General features: G+C 44.8%; 1 protein-coding gene across 5 annotated transcripts in view; it reads right to left on the reverse strand.

Moving 5' to 3' along the window:
* Positions 1-18,879, reverse strand: part of Csmd2 (CUB and Sushi multiple domains 2) — a 579,269-nt gene that overhangs the window by 140,186 nt on the left and 420,204 nt on the right. For all 5 annotated transcript variants that reach the window (XM_013519720.1, XM_005395117.2, XM_013519719.1 and 2 more), the window contains one exon: positions 3,799-4,001. In XM_013519720.1, the coding sequence (XP_013375174.1) occupies positions 3,799-4,001 (203 nt within the window). The remainder of the gene's footprint in view (positions 1-3,798; positions 4,002-18,879) is intronic.

Raw genomic sequence — 18,879 nt, forward strand, 5'->3', positions numbered from 1 at the left:
CTCCTTCCCTCTGACTCCTTCCCTTTCACTCTGTCTCCTGGTTGCCGTGAGGTGAGCAGCTATTCTCTGCTATGCCCTTTTGCCACAACGTTTCTGCTTTCCACAACCTAAAAGCCTGGGGTCAGGGGATCATGGACTGTAGGCCAAAACAAACCTCTCCTTGTTTAAGATGTCATACATCAGGTATTTGATCACAGCAACAAAAAGGTGACTAACACTCTTTAACCTCCTTCCATCAGTTTAATCACCTTATCCTGTTTTGTTCATTCCACAGCACAATCTACAATAACCTTGCTAATTTACAATATTTTTTTTGGTCTTTTTTGTATATCATCTGCAATCTCTATGACAGCAGAGACTTTGGCTATTTGGCTTCCAACTGTATCCCTAGGGCTTACAGCACTATTCAGCACACAATAGTGTTCAGTAAATATTTGTTGAACAAACGAGTGAATGAACAAATCATCAGCATTTGACACATACTGAATTTATTTATAAAGTCAAATAAGAATCAATCTTCTTCCTTCCCAATTAAAGACAGACTTAGCTTTCATCTCTAGCTTCACAGTGCACTGTACACATGTAAATGATTCCCTAGAAGAAAAATAGCTCCCTGTTGTGACCATACTTAGGAAGATTATTTATATGGGAGGCAACACAGTGTAATGATTAAGAGCCTAGGTTTGGGAATCAGGCACATGGGTTTTGATCCAGGCCCTGCTTCTTATTAACTAGATGACTTTGTATGAGAAGCCTCAGAGCTCATATATGCAACATGGATTAATAACCCTGCTCATACTTTAAGGTTTTTGTAAAACTTATAAGAGATCGTATACTGGAGAGCCGAGAGAGGTGCCTACTCAATAGATGGCTGTGATTATGCTTCCCACTCACCTTTTTTGATTCTTATTTTCTCTCTTTAATGCTCTTGAATTTGAGCTGCTTGGCAAAGCCCCAGGGAAAGGCTGGATCCATGTGGTACAGACAGGATGTTAGATGTTACACAGTCATGTTTACTTAATAAAGCCAAGCCTGCACTAATCGTCTCTGGCATTTCTGCACAATCCCCTGTCAAATACACACTATAAAGTTGACATGGGGTAAGCCATTCTGGCTTCCCTGGAGTAGTCCTGGTATTTGCTAAATGATGACAGCAACAGGAAAGGTGACCTTTCCTAAACCCGGGTTATGCCTGGAGCACTGGGCCAGGTTGTCACAGCCTTCCTGGAGTCCTGGCTAGCTAGCTTTGACTACTCTGCTCTCTTTGGGCTTCAGTGAGGCGTGGGGCAGCTTGCCTAAGGAAATTCTGGTGTCAGAGAAAACCATTCATTCATGTGTTCATGTCCTCATGTGCTCATTTGCACACTAATCAGTGAGTAAGCGCCTGCTGCATACACACACTATGGGGGAGTCTGGGAGCCACAGCAAGGGCCTGACGTTCTAACAGCACTCAGTGGGATGCAATAGGTGCAGCTCCAGGGCAAAACAGAAAGACTGGTAATGACAACGTGCTAAAGAAATGGCAGTAGCGCACTAGGGTGCTGCAGGCTGAAGCCATTTATTCTGAATAGGAAGATCATGAGGCATTGGCATCTGAGATGAACTCTGAAGGATGAAGCGGACTTCTGCGAGCGGGGCAATGCATGAGAAAGCAGCCCCAGAAAGAGCACAGGCCCAGGAGGGCATCCAAGGACTCTATCCCGTGTGCCCACACTGAGGACACGGTGGAGGTCAGATCATGCAAATTGATGGGGAATTTGTCAGTACAACAATGGACTTCTTTTTTTTTTTGTTTTCTTTTAAGCCGTATCCATCAGCTTGGGCATAGTCGGAGAAAATACAAGTCTGACTTTAATTATTCATAATATTCCTGTCCTCAGAGAATGCCTGAGAAGCTCTCTAGCATTCTATCCTTTTTATGAGAGGGGATCCTTCCATTGCTTATCTAGCAATGTCCAACGTTTGTTCCACGCACTGCGAGTCTCCTGAGACAGCATCAGGAAAAGTCATCCACATTCAAATATGACCTACCAGATATGTTTTGAATTTATATGCCTTGCATATCAGGCATTCTCAGAGGCCTCACATTATAAATAATCTCTTTCGGGCTGCGTCAACCAAGCATCCTCCCAATATTACTTGGTGGGGCAAACTTGTTTTTCTTGAGATACCATTTAATATTCCATGGAGCTCTGAGAATAGAGGGGCAATGCTAGGCTGGAAGCCTGCACACCTATTAAGTGGATAAGCTAGTAAGTGCAGTTGTCTTCCAGTATTCAAAAGGGACTGACTCTACATCCCTCCAACCCCCCAAGGATCCAAAACCCATGGCTGCTCAATTCCTTATATAAAATGGCATAATGTTTGCATATAACTTAAGCACATCCTCTCTTATTCTTTAAACCATCTCTAGATTACTTATAATACCTACTACAAGGTAAATGCTATGTAAACAGTTGTTATACTCTACTGACAGGGAAAAATGACAAGAAAAAAACTCTGTACGTGTTCAGTACAGACTCAGTTATTTTCTGAATATTCTTAACCCATGGTTCATTGAATCATGGTTCATTACCATGGGTAATGAACTCAGGGATACAGAAGGCCACCTGTGGAGTGGAAGGTGATCCTGGAGAACCTCACTGGCTCCAGACACTGCTAAATGTGCATCTCCACAGCAAAGAAAGGGGCCTAACAAAGCTAGAAGTAGGATTTGCAATCCTGTTACAGACTCGTTGCTGCCAGGGGAGATACAGGTTCTCATACTCACCTTGATCCGCCAGCTGGGAGAGAATGGGGGTGCAAAGCCATGGCACAGGTGCCACAAGACCTGCTTTGCAATCACCACAGGACCTCTCCCCTTCCCTCCACATAGTGGAGTAAGAAGATGGTAGTGAAGATAGCTGCTGTATAATAAACAGCAGCAGAAATGAAGGCAAAGTCACTTGCTCAGGGAGAGGAGTGGTGGAAGAGGCACGAGGCACTTCACAGCAGATGAGATGACACATTCCAGCGAGAAGCAGGACCGATCACAGAAATTATCCAATATTGGGACTTGGGTGTGTTTGAGCATCGCCCATTTTGGGTAGCTCTTTGTCATGCTCTCCCATATTGGCTACTGCGGTATATAATTAACCGAATTTAGATTACTCAAGTTTGGCTTCCAGTCCTTGCTGAGACCTGCACTAAATGAAGACCCAGAGCGTGTGGAATGTCATATCAGCTCTCTCATCACAGTGCCCCAGACCACCGTCTGATGTATCTCCCCTTGTTCCTCCATGCACTCCAGGTTTCAGCCCTCAGAGCCCTCCACTTCCAAACCTGCTGTGCTCCTCCTACACTGTTCATGTGTTCTCTGCACCTGGGATGTTCTATTTTTTTCTTCCTATTTAGTAAAGGTCCACAGTCCTCCAAAGCCCAACTCAGTGGCACCATCCCATTGTATAATCTGAATGAATACATCCCATTGTATTCACTGCTTGAAACATTTTCTTTTCTTGAATTACTTCTACTCCTCCTTTAGGTCTGAGCTTTGACGCCATCTGTGCTGGAACATCTTCCTTGATGCTCCACGGTGACTATGAGAACCTGTATCTCTCCATCCACATACTCATCAGTTGTTAAAGGTATTTATTAACCTGCCTGCCTTCCCCACCAGAGTAAGCTCAGCGCAGACATTTGCCATGAACCAGGGATATAGCAGATGCTTAATAAATACCTTTACATGAGAGATCAAAGGAAAGGGGACTCGGAGAAGTTGGTGTCATGCAGCATGGCTGGCAGAGGGTGAGTGCTCACCTGAGAACTGGATGGCAAAGCCCTGTTTGCTGGTGAAGAAGTCCGTGCTGAACTGCAGAACGACTGAGCTGAAGGTGCTATGCAGGTCCTTGGGTAAAACTGAGCCGCTCAGCTCCTTCAGCAGAACTCCACTCTCCACAGGCCCATCCCAGATGCGCAGCACGTCATGGACCTCTTCCGTGTCAAACACCAGGAAGTGGAGCCTGGACAGAGACAAGGGGCAGGTGATCATACCAGGCTTGGTCCCTTCCTTTGATTTCCTGTCAAGGAATGAGCTCATAAACCAGAAAGACTTGCAGGAAGAAGGAAGCATCTGGAAGCAACCTCATCCTCACTGGCTAGCTCCTCCCACTGGTGCCACTAGCAAAGGGGCGGAGACTTTATGCACCTTGTTTGTTATGAGCACTACGTTACCATGAGTACAACTCATCCTTCCCTTTGACTCAGACCATGCTCTTGAGCCTAGATCCTTATTATTTTAGATTGAGAGGGGCTTGGGTTGGAAAAAGATATGTATAAGTTTAAAGAAAGAAAGGCAGAGGGCAAGGGAGGTCTAGAACTTCTGAGAAGCTAGCTGTAGCAGGGGCAGGGGTGAAGTTACATCTCAGTTGCCCAGAGCAGAACTTTGAGGACATCAGCTAAAGACAGGCTTGGCTTAGTTAACCCTTGCAAACCTCAGCAGTCCAGGGAGGCCTCTGTGTGTGTATGGTAGTGGTGGTGGTATGTATGTGTCAGGGAAGCGGGTACAAACCCACACTAAGTTCTCAGAGCCGAGCAAATTAATATGATGCTGAATTCTTCTCAAAGAGGTTCTGGTAGCCAAAAGTACCCTGGTAACAAGCCTGTGTGGTTCTGATAGTCATTTGTTTTATTTTGGAGTAATTTTAGAGTCTCAGAAAAGTACAAAGATAATAAGAGAATTCCCATATACCTTTCATCAGTTCTCCTATTGTTGATTCTTTACATTTCTATGACACTTATTACAACTACAAAACCAAGGAACTAACCTCCAGACTGTACAAGAATTTCACCAGTTTTTCCACTGATGTCCCTTTTCTGGCTTAGAATCCAATCCATTCACTGCTATCTTTTAAAAATTATAAAAATAAGTCATGGGTTAGGCAGGGGACATGCAGATGCACTGAATTTTAAAGAACTCTCTCTTTTTCACACAAGTTTTTAACTTAGTATTAGGTTTGGTGTGTGCCCTTTCAGACTCTTCTGTGTGTACTGGTACATAATATCCCCGTAGAATCATATTTTGCATAGATTTAAGGTAACTTTCTTTCTTTACTTAACACAAAACTATGAACACACACATCAATTTCATTATTTTTCACAGAAATTGACCCTTTTTCATCAAACTGCAAGGAACTCTTACTTTATGTGGCTTTGCACACTTCTGTTAATGTGTCAGTTGCCTTATAGTGACAATGGTTAGAGGAATGGAAGCGTATCTATTTAAGTTTTGATTTTGATTAACATTGCTAAATTATCCTCTCAAGGGATTGTATCAATTTAGGTCCTCACTAAACAGTATTATTTTAATATTCTCTCTAAATTGCCTCTCACCAGAATCAGATATTCTGATGTTAAAAATATATTCAATATTGAAATACTATCCCATCTGCTAGACCAAAATGGAATCTCACTGGTATTTTGAATTTAGAGAACTTAGAATTTTACATGTTGGGATTCTTTGTACATGTTTATTGGGCAATTTTATATTTTCATATATTTCATGCATCTTAATTGGGTGATTGCTCTTTTGAAATTCTATTTGTATATTATGAGTTTTCTGTGTTAATCTTATATATTTTGATTCCTCTTTTATATGATATATTTCAATACTAATATTTTCTCTCAGTGCCTGATGACTTTTCCTTTTTAAATTTTGCTTATGGTATTTTGTTATAGGAGTTACTAACTTTATGTCATCAAATATGGTAATCTTTTTCTTTAAGGACACAGGGTATCATATTATGCCCAAGCAATCCACCTTCCCTCCCCAAAATGATTAAAAACCAAAATCTAATATATTTTCAGAATACACAGCCTCATTTTTTGAGGTTGATAGGGTCATTATTTTCCCAAATGAACATTCACTTATCCCAACGTCTGTCTGAAGTAACTCCTTCCTTATATGTCTATTGAAATCTACTTTACTGTCTCGTTAGCATATATCAGTGTATACTTAGTTTATTTACTTGTTTATGGTGTCTCTGTTTCTGTGTCTCTGTCTGTATCTCTGTATCTCACTCTCTCCCCAGATAATTTTAATGAATGCAGGACTAGGTATTGTTCACTATTAAAGCTCCACACTCAGGATGTGCCTGGGTGTGTAGATGAGGCTCACATGGATACCTGTGACATGAAAACACACTCATAACCTCAGTCCAGGTTCCTCCATGTTGGAAATGGCCCTTTGGTCATGGGGCTGTTTCTAGAATTCCTGCTCAATTCCACTGTACACTCCTTTGCCTGAACTGGATTCTATTTGTGGCACCAGGAACATAGCTCTTCAGTTTACTGCTCTTTTCCTAGTCTTATAGTTCACTATTCTTACAGGCAAATTTGTCTTTACATCTTCTCCCTTCAATTTTTATTACTAACCTCCCAAATTTACTCCATCAGATGAAATCTTACAGTTACCAAGTACCAAAAAAATCCCATTGTGATTTTGATTGGAACTGCACACAGTTACTAATTAATCTGGGAAAGAATTGAGATCTTTGTTAAGAATTTCCCCAAGCCAAGAACTCTATAGATATCTTAGTTTATGTATTTTGACAAAGTTTTATGGCTTTGTTTCTTTGTTATGACTGTCCTCATTGGACCCTGTTTGTTAAATTCATTCATTGGCTATCTATAAGATTATAGTTTTTTGTTCCATTATGAATGAGATTTAAGTTTTAGTTACGGATTCTAGTTACTTATTGTTGTGTGTGTGTGTGTGTTATCCTTAGTCAGTGGGTAGTACTAATAAGATCCAAGTGAATCACATGGATTTTCTAGGTAGACCTTTCACTAATATATTTGAACTTTTTCAATATCAGGAGCTGTGTGAGGCCAGAGACCTGCCCTGGATTGGAAAGGAGGAAGGTGCTCCCTGGGGGGAGGTGGGGTAAACAAGCAGACTCCCTGCTGGGCCAAGCTCTCCTTCCTTCTCAGCTTTCTCCCTGCTGTTAGATCAGCATCCACCCCTGTGGGTGACCACGTGTACCACATTGTGCCGCAGGACCTGCTCTCAGAAAAGTGAGGGTGGTGTGGCCGCACCTATCACAGAAGGTAGAAGGGAATTAGGCTTGAAGTTTGGGGACTTGAAAGGGAGTGTGTTTCCTTTGGACTTGATACATGAGATGAGACACAGGTACAGAGGAGGTTGAGGCACTGGGAAGAGAGGCAGCGCCACACCTGAGTTCAGGTGTCAGAGATAATCAGGCAGGATGAGAGAGGGAAGAGAACAAGGCCTTAGAAGGAGCGAGGACTCTGGCTTTCTCCTCAACTAGCTAGAAACTGGCTCTAGAGAACATCTGAAATCCCTGAGGCTGAACAGTCGGGTGAACAAGTGAATAAATGAGTGAATGCATAAACTCCCAGGAGGATGGGTTAACAAGAAAATTGAGAAAAGTGAGAATAGGGAGACTGAGAAGTGAAAGAAACACGTTTCTGTAAGAACGTCTGTGTATAAGGCACTTTCTCATGATTCCACTGAGTCTGCACATCAGTCCCATCTTTAAAAACTAGAAACTAGGGCTCACTGAGATACAGTAACTTGTCCAAGATCAAGGGCTGGTGAGAGAGTGAGCCAGGATTACCACTGTGTAATTATCATGCAGGTCAGACTTTAGCACCTGTTCTTTCCCCTGCCAAGCTGCCCACATCCCCAAGAGGAAGAAGCCAGGCTTGAGAGCCAAGCACTGGCTGAAGAGGAGCTGCCAGCAACCAGTGGTTTACACATGGAGCACACACAAAGATGCAAGACCACGAATTAAAAGTGCCAGTTCATGGCATTCAGCTCAGCTGATGTGACAATCAGGCAAAGTCAAAGGCCTGTCACTGATGAGGCTGAGAGGCGGGGTAAGGAGGGAGATGGAGCTGCTCTGCACGCACAAACAATGCAACTTGGTAACTAAAAGGACAGAGGCTCGAGCTCTCTACTCTTCCAGCATTTGTTTAAATGCCTACTATGCACTGGGCCCTGTGATATAATGGTGAAGCCAGGCAGGTTGCCATTGTCCAGAAGATTCTGGAGATGGGCCTTTCCACATGCACAAACCATTAAAAGATGAACAACTGTGGCAGACTTAGTGAGGGAACAGCAGCATGCTGAAACAAAGTCACCACTTTAGGAAAAGCAGCCAGGAAGGATCTCTCCAAGGAAGTGACATTTAAACACGATGACAGGCTCAAAGGGAGCTGGCCCCAGGCAGAGCAGGCAGGGGAAGAGGGGGCAGGCAGTGTTCCCTGTATAAAGGGCAGCATGTGCAAAGGTCCTGAAAGGGCGGCATCCTGGAGTGTTGGAGCAATGGAAAGGCCACACAGAGGCGGAGGCTGGGCCAAGAGCAGTAGGCAGGGGCCAGGCCTGCTGGGACTCTGTGGGTTGTGGAAGAGGTTTGGATTTTATTCTACAGGCCTAGGAGGATTCCAAGCTGAGGGTCTGATTTATATTTTAGAATCACTCTTGCTGCTCTGGAGAGAATAACGGTACAAGCAAGGGTGGAGGTGGGGGACTTAGCTGGGGACCCCTCTCATATACCCTTGATGATAGACAAGAAAGATGTGGTTTGTGAAATTGACCACATTTATGCAGACAGATATTGAATACTTTTCTCACCTTGTAGAAATCAAAGTCCGTAAATGTTAATTAGAGGTTCTGATCAATAGAGATAATTCCAATCAGACATTGGGATTTTCCTGAGATGCTTCCCTGTAGGTGAACATGGGGCCTTCTCTGGCATTTGGAATATTGACAACAATTTGAGGACCAGGCCTGCATTATTCCCCCAGGTGGGGAGGTGCTGAAGGGCTTGTTTTCTCTGGGTCCCAGAAAACAAAACAGGCTGCTTCCTGGGAAGCGGGACGAGGTTCTGTGTGCACCAGGCTCTGTGTTGAGAGATGTGGGGTGTGGAAACTCTGTCTTTGCCCTGGAGGCTTGTGCTGCTTAGTGAAGGAGACACACAAAACAATATTATGTGTGATGGGTGCTAAAAGAGTGGGATAAATACAGTGCTACTGAAATAGCCAGAGGAGAAAGGAGCTAATATTTGTAGAGAATTTCCAATGCACCAGACGCTTTGTGTATATTGCCTGATATCCTCGTGAAAATTCTGTAATTTAGTCTATTTTTGATATTTTGCAAAAGAAGAGCAAAAGTTCCACGGGGATAACACAGGCAACTTGTCAGGGTTCCAACATCAACAGGAGGTGGGTCAGAGTCGGAGCTCAAACCATGTCCCCCTTGGACTGGAGCCCTTTCCTTGACATCATCTTCTTCTAACTCAGAGAAGCAACAAAAGAAGGAAGTGTTTTTGAAATAGTTATGAAGACAGAAAGAGAAATACATAAGAAACAGAGAGAGAGAGAGAGAGAGAGAGAGAGGGAGAGAGAGAGAGAGAGGAGAGATAGAGAGAGAGATAGAAAGACACAGACACCTATGACAAATAGGGTGCAGCTTATATGGAGGCATGAGGGTAACTGGCTTTCCTGGGTCCAGGATCCTTCCTTCCCTACATTTCCAGTATCCTCTCCACCCGGACCACAGTGATTTCTGACTCACACATTTGATCTAGTTTCTCTTCGTTTCCTGCAGAATAAAACTAGACTTTCTAGGGGTCATACCAAGTCCCTTAAGAGGACCCCTGTGGCCCTTTCTTATCCCCCTGGATTTTTATCCATTTCTCTCCTATATTCTCACTTAAGGGCCTTCCCTCTGCCTAGAAGTTTCTTACTCCAGCCTGTGTCCAAAGGATTCAATCACACCCCTCCAAATGGATATGCTGAAGCCCTAATCTCTTGAATCTATGAATATGACCTTATTTGGAAATACCATCTTTACAGATGTAATCAAGCTATGACAATGAGGTCACACAGGGTGGGCCCAAATCCAGTGATTGGCATCTTTATAATAGAAAAGAGGGGGGCATGTGGATACAGAGATTTAGAGAAGACACATGAGACCAAGTGAAGACAGGGGCAGAGCTTGGAATGATGTGCCAACACGCCAAGGAATGCCAAGGAGCACTCGCAGCCTCCAGGAGCTGAGAGGAGCACCAAACAAGAGTCTTCCCAAGAGTCATAGGAGGCACTCCACCTTTCTGACACTTTGATTTTTGAAGTCCAGCCTTTGGGACTGTGAGAACTAAATTTCTGTTGTTCTAAGAATTTGGTTTGTTATGTCAGCCCTACTAAATGAATGTATGCCTGACTGATGTGTACAGCCTGCGGGGAGTGGGCCTGCAGGCTTCTCCATGTCCTCCCATGCCCAACTGCTGAGATGCTCCATCCATGTGCTCTGCCGTCTCAGTCCTCCACTGCTCTGCCGTCTTGTTGCCTCTGTTGTGCCTTCATCTTCCTTACCTCCATGTGTCTGATACTCAGCACCGGTCCTGACCTACACTAACTCCACGGTGAATATTGTCTGATGAGTGAATGTATGGCTCACAGCTTTCAGTGACTCCATGGTTCACTCCAACTCACCATTGTCCCGGCAGTGCCACACAGAAAGAAGCAACCTGAGCAAATCCTCTTCTGTTCCAAGAAAAACATGTCCTGTTTCTCCAGAAGTTTTGATAGCTCTCTTTACAGCCTACATCTAGCCCCTTGCTTCCTATAAGTGTAGCTTTCAGGGTGCATCAGTGCTGAGAGATAGGATCCAGCCCAGCAGCTGCAAACCTGCAGCACTGTGGCACAGCGGGCTATTCGTCATCACTGAAAGCTCTCAGAGGTTTGCTACCACTGACTGATCTAGCTCATGCTCCCTGGGCCAGAGCTGGCTGCAGAATAGAATTCAGGAAAACTGGGATTGGGCATCAGTGTTCTCATTCTCTGAATGCAGCCCTACAGGTTCTTTGGGCCCATTCAAGAGACACTGATACTCTCACACGCAGTCCACAAGCAGCAGGTGCTCTGCGCAGGCAGCTCACCAGGCACTGCAGACACAGACAGAAATGTGGCCCATTTCTGTTACTAAGTACGGTGCAATAAGCACTTGTTAGTGGTCTGCACAGACAAGGTCCCAGTTCAGGCTGGGAGGTGAGTCAAGGTCTCCTGGGGGAGGGAACAGCTCAGCTCAGTCCTGAGAGATGCACAAGCTGTGCCCAGGTGAGGGATGATGAGGCACATGAGGAGAAAAGGGCAGAGAAGAGGGTGTGCACCGCAGGACAGGCAGCTCTGCAGGAAGGCAAAGCACAGCAGGCAGATGAGGATGACCTGAAGCCATGGGCTCAGCCAGGCTCACAGGAGGAGGCAGAAATGCTGGAAATGGCAGCAGTGAGGGGCAGCAGGAAGAGAAGCCTGAGGAGGAGGAGAACCAGGAGAAGGAGGTGGTGAGCAGGAAGAAAGAAGACCAGGAAGGTGCAGTTCAGAAGTCAAGGGAATGGCGTACAGTCTGAACTGCTAGAGGTAAGGAAAGTGTGGACATTGCAGTCCTAGTGGCAGTGGGTCAGGCTGAGGGCCATGAAGGAGAGGACCTCCTTTCCACACAAGACTGGTTTTTAGTTGGTCTCAGCATCCTATGCATGGATAGGCTGCTGGTTTACCTGGTCTGTAACCCGGGCATTCATGATCCCCTGCAAACTACCCCATCAAGCACACGTGTTGCTTGTTCTCTTTCTCCTTCCCCTGAGGGCCCACCCTAAGCTCTGCATGATCTGCTGGGCCTACATGGTCCCTTTACAGTTGGCTAGAGATTGCTTCACCTGCACTTGGTGGCCTGGCTCATGTCTGACCCTATTCAAGTCTCACATCGCTGTGCACTTTTTGTTACAGTGCTTCCAGAGTCTCACCTACCACCACAGCCCAGTAGCGGGTGTTCCACTGACAGCGCTCCCGCTTGGCCCTCTCTGCTTTCCTTCTTCCCAGTGAGACTCTACCATGCCCAGCTGGTAAGGCTGGCAAGGTCTCACACACGCAGCTTCAAAGCCGGGAAGAGGTTTATCACGGCCTACACCTAAGCAGCTGGGAGGGTATGTGGGGTCACTCAGCTGCTCAGAGGCAAAACTCACTTCTGGGACTAGGCTCCTCAGCTCTCTCAAGCTGAAGGAAATCTGAGCAAAACAGGCATTTTTGGATACCGCCCACTACAGCGGGGGCTCATCTGTATCCACTGCACACTGGCAAGACATGCAAAAATGAGAAAAGGGGATTAAAAAAACTAACTATGGCATCTTGACATGTTGATTTCACTTGCCTTTTGCCTGGAGCCCCAGAATATGAAAGTTCTTTGGGTGCTCCCAAGCAACTGTCACCACAGCATGAGCCCAGTGGACCCTGCATGGATCTGTGTGGTGACTGTAGATCTTTCCATCAGGGGAAGACGGCATGTGGGCCAACAGCTGCTGCACGATGGAGGAGGTCAGAAATCACTCCTGTCCCCAAGTGAGAAAGCAGCTTAAATTATCCTCAGTGACACTGGAAATGACAATAAGCAAATAATACTTGTTCTATAAAATGCCCCCCCTCTGAGCCACCCAAGTGCAAACCAACAATTAAACCATGATCATAATAGCAGACAATAATAATTAAAGCATCGAGCTATTCAAAGAACAAAAATTGAGAAGACAACCCAAAGCCCTAAGCCGGCATTGGTGTCTACAGCTGTGTTAGGGACTCTTGTCTCCTGGGGCCAGCTGGTATTCAAAAGAAAAAAAAATTCTTTGGTTATTTTCAAACGTGGAAGCACAATACTGGGCTGCAGGTCATTGGAAGAGCTGCATAACACATGAAAGTGGTGGCTGGTGTTTTGGATGTAGGTTGTTGCCTTTTTCTTCTTTCTAATGGGCCTGATGACCTCAGACCAGTGGTGCTTTTGTCACTGCCACCCTTAACCAGAAGCTCTGAGGCTATCATTAGACAAAGCCTGCCATGTATGCAACAGGGATTCTGTGATGGGTAGATGTATCTGGATCTCTGGAACAAATGTTTGGGGAGTCAAAGATCTATTTGAGGGAACTTACAAAGCCTCAGTTTACCCTTGTGCAAAACAGCAGTAACAGTGTTACTAACAGGATTACTGTAAATGAAATCACATACATAGCACCTAGAACTGAGCCTGACACATAGTATAAAATCCACTAATGGTAAAATCACCTAAAACAAAGTTCATTTTTGTTCCATATATTCATTTTCACTTGATTAAGAGAGATATGTTAAAGTCTCCTGCAGTGATTATCCAATTCCAATGGATTCAGCTTTATGATTTATCAGGTTATTTGGTGTGTAAAGATCTATGACTATTAGCAGTGTGTGGGCTATGCCTTTTACCATATGGAAGAATTCCTTCTGCCCTATGTAATGCTATTTTTGCCTTGAATTTTATCTATATTTATAAAGGCAATACTGTGATCTATGCTTTTTATTGGTGTGATCTTAATCCTTTCCTTTGTGTCAACTTTAAAAAATATATTTTGTTGTTTTATTTAGCAGTTTTTTCTTTTTAATCAACCTGTGCCCTGTAATACAGACGTTGAACTTATGGGCATCCTACAGCTCCCCGCCTGTCCACAGTTGGTCTTAATTGCTCCACGTGTGGCAATAGGGGCTTCCTCATCCAGTGTTCCCAGGTCTTGCGGCCTCCCTGGGATGCCCCACACGTGATTCTCCCTGCTCCTTTTGCAGACTCTTTGGCCAGGATCTATGGCTTGCCCCATTCTCACCCACTTGACCTTGGTTCTTTACTGACCCTTCAGCCAGGCTCAGACGGCAGCTATTCTATTCTCAGGGCCTTCTACCTGTGGACTCTTCTGTTGCCCTGCACTTCACAACCTTACCTGCTCCAGAGGCTACTCCTGTTCCCCTGTTCCCTTTGACCTCACATGGTGGGGTGGCCAGAAGGAACGAATTTATACTTATCAGAACTAATATGTTTGTGCTTGGTGGCAGAGACAGTACTGTGTGTTCAACTTTTGATTCTTCTTCCCTGTAGGCATAACCTCCGCTACAATCAGGTGCAGTTATGAAATGTGTTTCATCACTGTGATGTGGGAGGAAAGCCTGAGTGTTTGTGTCTCCATGAAATTCATACCGCCCCACCCCAAGGTGATGGTGTTAGGAGGTGGGACTTCTAGGGTGTGATTAAATCACAAGTGTGGAGATCTCAGGAATGGGATTGGTGCCCTTGTGAAAGAGGCCCAAAGAGCTTGTTTGCGCCATACAACGTGTGAGGGTGCAGAGAGAAGGTCCTGTCTATAAGGAAAGGGGTCAGACTACTCTTACCAAACAAGAAATCTGCTGGAGCCTTGACCTTGGGCTTCCCAGACTCCAGAACTGTGAGAAGGGAGTGTGTGTTGCTTATTTTTCATTTATGCTCTTGTGCTATCCCTCTGTCTTCTATGCTGGCTACTTTTCTTTCATTACTTCTTCATCCTCATACTCTTCACCTGCAGTACTGGAGAGATTCTCTAGCTTGTTGCCTATTTCAATGTTTTCTTTCATACAAGGAAAACACTGCTACTGTGGATTTTAATTATTATTATGTGTTTTCTTTCTTCACATTTCTTGTTTGTCTCTATCACTGCCATTCTATCTCAGGAGCCTCCCTCTCTCATTTCACCACCTATCTTTTACTCAGTATTCCTACTCCCTATATTTAAATGAGAATGTTATCTATTAGGCTGTTAATAGTTTGGATCCAAAATTTCCCCCAGAAGGCTTATGTGTTCAGAGGTGGGGCTTTGGAAAAGTGATTAGTCAATGGGAGTACTGACCCCAAAGGATTAATCCATTGATAAGTCCATAGCCCATGTCCTGTTAGGAGGTAGGACAGGTGGTAGGTCCCTGAGGAAGGACTTGGCAGGATAAATCTTGTCCATAGCCTTCCTCTCTCTTAGGCTCCTCCCCTTCCTCTGTGCTTCCTGGCAGCCATGAGGTAAGCAGCTTTCCTCCGCCATGTCCTTCTGCTGTGGTGTTCCTGCTTGGGATTAAAACTTCTGAAACTGAACCCAAATAAGCTTTCTCTCCTTTAAGCTGTGTATGTCAGGTATTTTGTCCTAGCAACAGAAAGGTGACTAATATGGTACACCTTTAAATTTCCTTCAATTATAGTAAAACCTTTTCAGAAAAATGTTTTTCTCTTTCTTCAGGGACATTTTTCTTCCTTATCAATGGTGAGCTCCATGCAGCAACCCATACATTTATTTTATTCCTCTTTATTATTTTTTAACTTTTCTTTTGAAAGGGAGTGTGCTATACTGGTTCAGTCTGTCAACTAACAAGGCACATGCATTTCTTTGGTTGAACAGTTTATTTGCCTCCTAGGAGATGTCAGAATTCATTTCTGGGATTGCAAACTGGCAGTCAAATGGATGCTTTCTGGCCAATTCAGCTAGCCAGTGCAGCTCTGCAGGATGATCCCGCTTGGATAATTTGAAGTAGTTTGTGTCTTTTTCTAGAGGTGATCCATGAAAAACAAAATCGTCAGAGAGTACCGCTGTTCTTAAAGCCACATTTATACCTACCAGGCTATCGACATCCCCTCCTTTGAAACAACTTCCTAGCTGTTTTTGGCTATTTCCTGATCTGTTGAAACCTTAAAACTCTGACAAAGCAGGCCTGCTGCGTGTGTTATATGTGTGGTGCCTTCAGGAGGTTGCTTCTTGCAATACAAGTACATAGACCTTCTCTGTTTAAAGTTTAACTCACTGTTGCTGCTCAAAAATTAACTTTCTGGGAGCAGCTGAACCTGTGGCCAGGATTCCTGGCAAGAGCTGTGAGCACAAGCTTTACTTCCAATGCCTTCTGTCTCCTCTGGGCCAGCTGCCCACTCTCAGGCTAGAGGAGGGCTGTGCTGCCCTTGGTGGGGAATGGCTGCCATGTGAGGGAGCTACAGCTGCAGCAGGGGACCTGGGCTGCAGGCACAGCCAGGTGTTTTGTCTAGACCAGCATCCTCCCAGGAAGACAAGCTCCACTGGGCAGGGGATCTGGTGAATCAAAACTGGCCCCCTTTTCCCAGCAATGCTGCTGTCTGCTTGGTGACTGGCATCTAAGAATGGAGTTTGCAGCTTGCTCTCTGCCTTAATCATTAGGAAGGGTCTCTACAGTTAAATGTCAATAAATACGGACTATAGCCAAATAGGAGTTTTATGACATATGGACATTAAGAACAGAAGGCAGAGTGTCATAGAGCAAGAAGTCCTCCCAACTCCAGGGGTCCTAGCTCTATGCACACAGGCAGGAGACTCTCTCTTTCGCTTTCCTACATGTCTGTCCATACAGCCAGCCCTTGTAGCTCTCAACTTAACTTGCAGGCAAGAAACACAGCTCAGTTATTTTGAATGAACCAGAATCCTCAAATGGTATGCTAACCAACTTAGCTTCTGCACTGCCACCACTGACTCTACTGAAGCAAAGATGTAACCATGTTACTCCAGATCACAAGCACCTCCAGACACATCCATGCACAACCACACCTTCCTCTTTCTCATGCCTGAGAACTTCCCCCCCCACATGGCAACCTCCTACCATTCTTTAAGTACCCCATAGATAGCACTTCCATTCTGTAATACCTGCCCCCTAGTGCACTTAGAATTATGAACTGTCTTTACAGGTGCTTCTCCACTGTTTTGTACGTGCCTCTGCTATAGCATTTATCACATTATATTAGAATCTGTAACAGATACTAGGTTACTGATCTGTAGTGTATTTCCAAATGTCTCATCTGCCTTTACTATTGAGACTGTAAGCACAAAGCAAAATTGACTTCTAACTTTTCTTTAACCAGGTGTGACAAGATACAGGAAAATGGTCTTTAAGGAGGATGGCTCTTCCCAGATAAATATTCAAATCCTCACTAGGAGAGAGCTCTGTACTCTTTCCTCTCCCTTATTCTTGTAGGCTGGAAAACAGAAGTAATATGTGGATCTGTGGCAGCTGATTAGGTAACCATGAAGATGGAAGCCTCAGGATGGCAGAACAAGAGGAAAGGCTATGACATCCTGAGCAGTTGTACCAGGTCCGGATGGGGCCTTCAAATTTTTTTTCCAAAGGAAAAACCAACTCCCATCTGTGAAGCCAGCTTTAGTCAGTTTTTTTCTATTTCTATTCCTAGTTGATATAATTTCTCTCTATAATACTCAGACCTTCAAGAGAAAACTGTTCCCTATTTATATTTATACTCTCCATGCCTGGCAGAATGCCTGGTTCTGAGTAAACGCTCCAAAGTTTTGATTTGAAACTGGATGTTGTTTCTGTCTTCAAAATGTTCCAGTGGTTCCTTGTTACACTGAAAAATTCATTCCATGGTCAAAACTTGGCCCATAGGGACTACTTAGACCCTGCTTTGCCCATGCAGCCTTCTCTCCCTGACAGGTGGCTCCAGGGTGGACAGACCATGTAGCTCCACTGGTGCTCATGACTCTACTCCCTCACTCCCAGTTGGAAAGATCTCTTCTGGTCACCTTTGCACCTTTGGGCAGGGCTTTTATCTCTTCCCTTACTGACCTGCTGTTTGCCTTGTGCCTACAGCTTCTCCTCCATCCTGGACGTACCTGCCTGTTGGACTTGTTTTCCACTAGAATGTGAGCCCTTGGGAAGCAGATCCTGGCCAGCACTGCACAGCAGGACACCATTCCAGACATAGAAGGGTATTCAATATCCACTTTGTTTAATAGGACTAGGCCAGGGCCACAGTGGTAGATTGGAAAGAGCTATGACTAGAAATATGGAAAGGGTTCAAAAATGCACCTCACTGGTAATTGTTTCTGAGCCTTGATCTCATCTCTAAAATGAGAACAATAATCATCAGTCCAGAATTTGGTGTACTGAAGATATTTGATAAATGTTAGATAGAGGAGCAGGATCCAGAGCTAAATGCTTTTCCTCCCCTTCTTTTCCAATTTTCCTCTGAGGTGGTCCACTGATTAAAAAAAGGAAAAACTGTAATACCACATTGGAGACCAAATAGAGGTCCCCTGTTCATGGACTGAACTTTGTATCTTCTTTGTGGTGAAAGACCCATGTGTGAGTAGCATGGCAGGTACAGCTCACTGGTTTGCTCTCCTGCTGTGAGCTCCCAGCTGGGACAGAACTGGTTGGTACCCCTATAATCTTGCAAAAAGCTATTGGTGCCACTTGGGCTCAAGGGGAGGGTCTTCCTGCCAGCCCACCTTGTAGACATATTCAGGCAGGACCCATTTTCCAGCTTGGGCCATATGCAGGGGGCTCTGACCGCTGGGTACTTCTGGAAAGAACTATCCTTGCCTAACTTGTTGAGGTGAACCTGGCCATGAATTCCTCTGGTCACTATCAGTGCTTGGTTGGGCTTAGGGCAGAATGGAGAGAGACCCCTGGAAGCCTTCTCCTGTCTGTGCCTCTGGGAACAGGCTGCTCTGGTGGCCATTCCAAATATCAGGCATACCCACTCCTACCAGCCTGAGCCAATCAGGCATGATGTGGGACTCTCAAGGGACAACCTATACCCTGCTGTGCTTGAAGGATGCCCCACTTGGGTAAAATAAACCACTGTCTTCCCAGACCCTGGTGCCAACCGTGGCTCTAAGTGTGTTACATATATTGAATTCATTCATTCACGTTTACTTGCTCTTCCACAGATTTGAGGACTGAGGCGCAGAGTGCTGAACACTTTCCAAGTTACAAGGCTAAGCAGAGAGGTAGCCTGGGACAAGCCCAGCTCTTAGCCATGACTCGAGGCTGAATAAACAATAAAACTTGTGGGACATAAAGAATCCAGCCGAGTAATCAAACCAAATGGCCCAACTGCAAAATGCAGTTGCTGCATGGGAAAACAAGTGATGGCGTAAAACAAAACATAAATAGTATCCTCAGAGAGCGGCAAGATGATGATATTTTGATAAAAACAATAGGAAGCTGTCAAGAGCAATCTGAAAACAAAAAACGCAGTTTCCT

This window comes from Chinchilla lanigera, unplaced genomic scaffold, assembly GCF_000276665.1.
Source record: "Chinchilla lanigera isolate Chin_1 unplaced genomic scaffold, ChiLan1.0 scaffold00051, whole genome shotgun sequence".
Classification (NCBI taxonomy): Eukaryota; Metazoa; Chordata; class Mammalia; order Rodentia; family Chinchillidae; genus Chinchilla; species Chinchilla lanigera.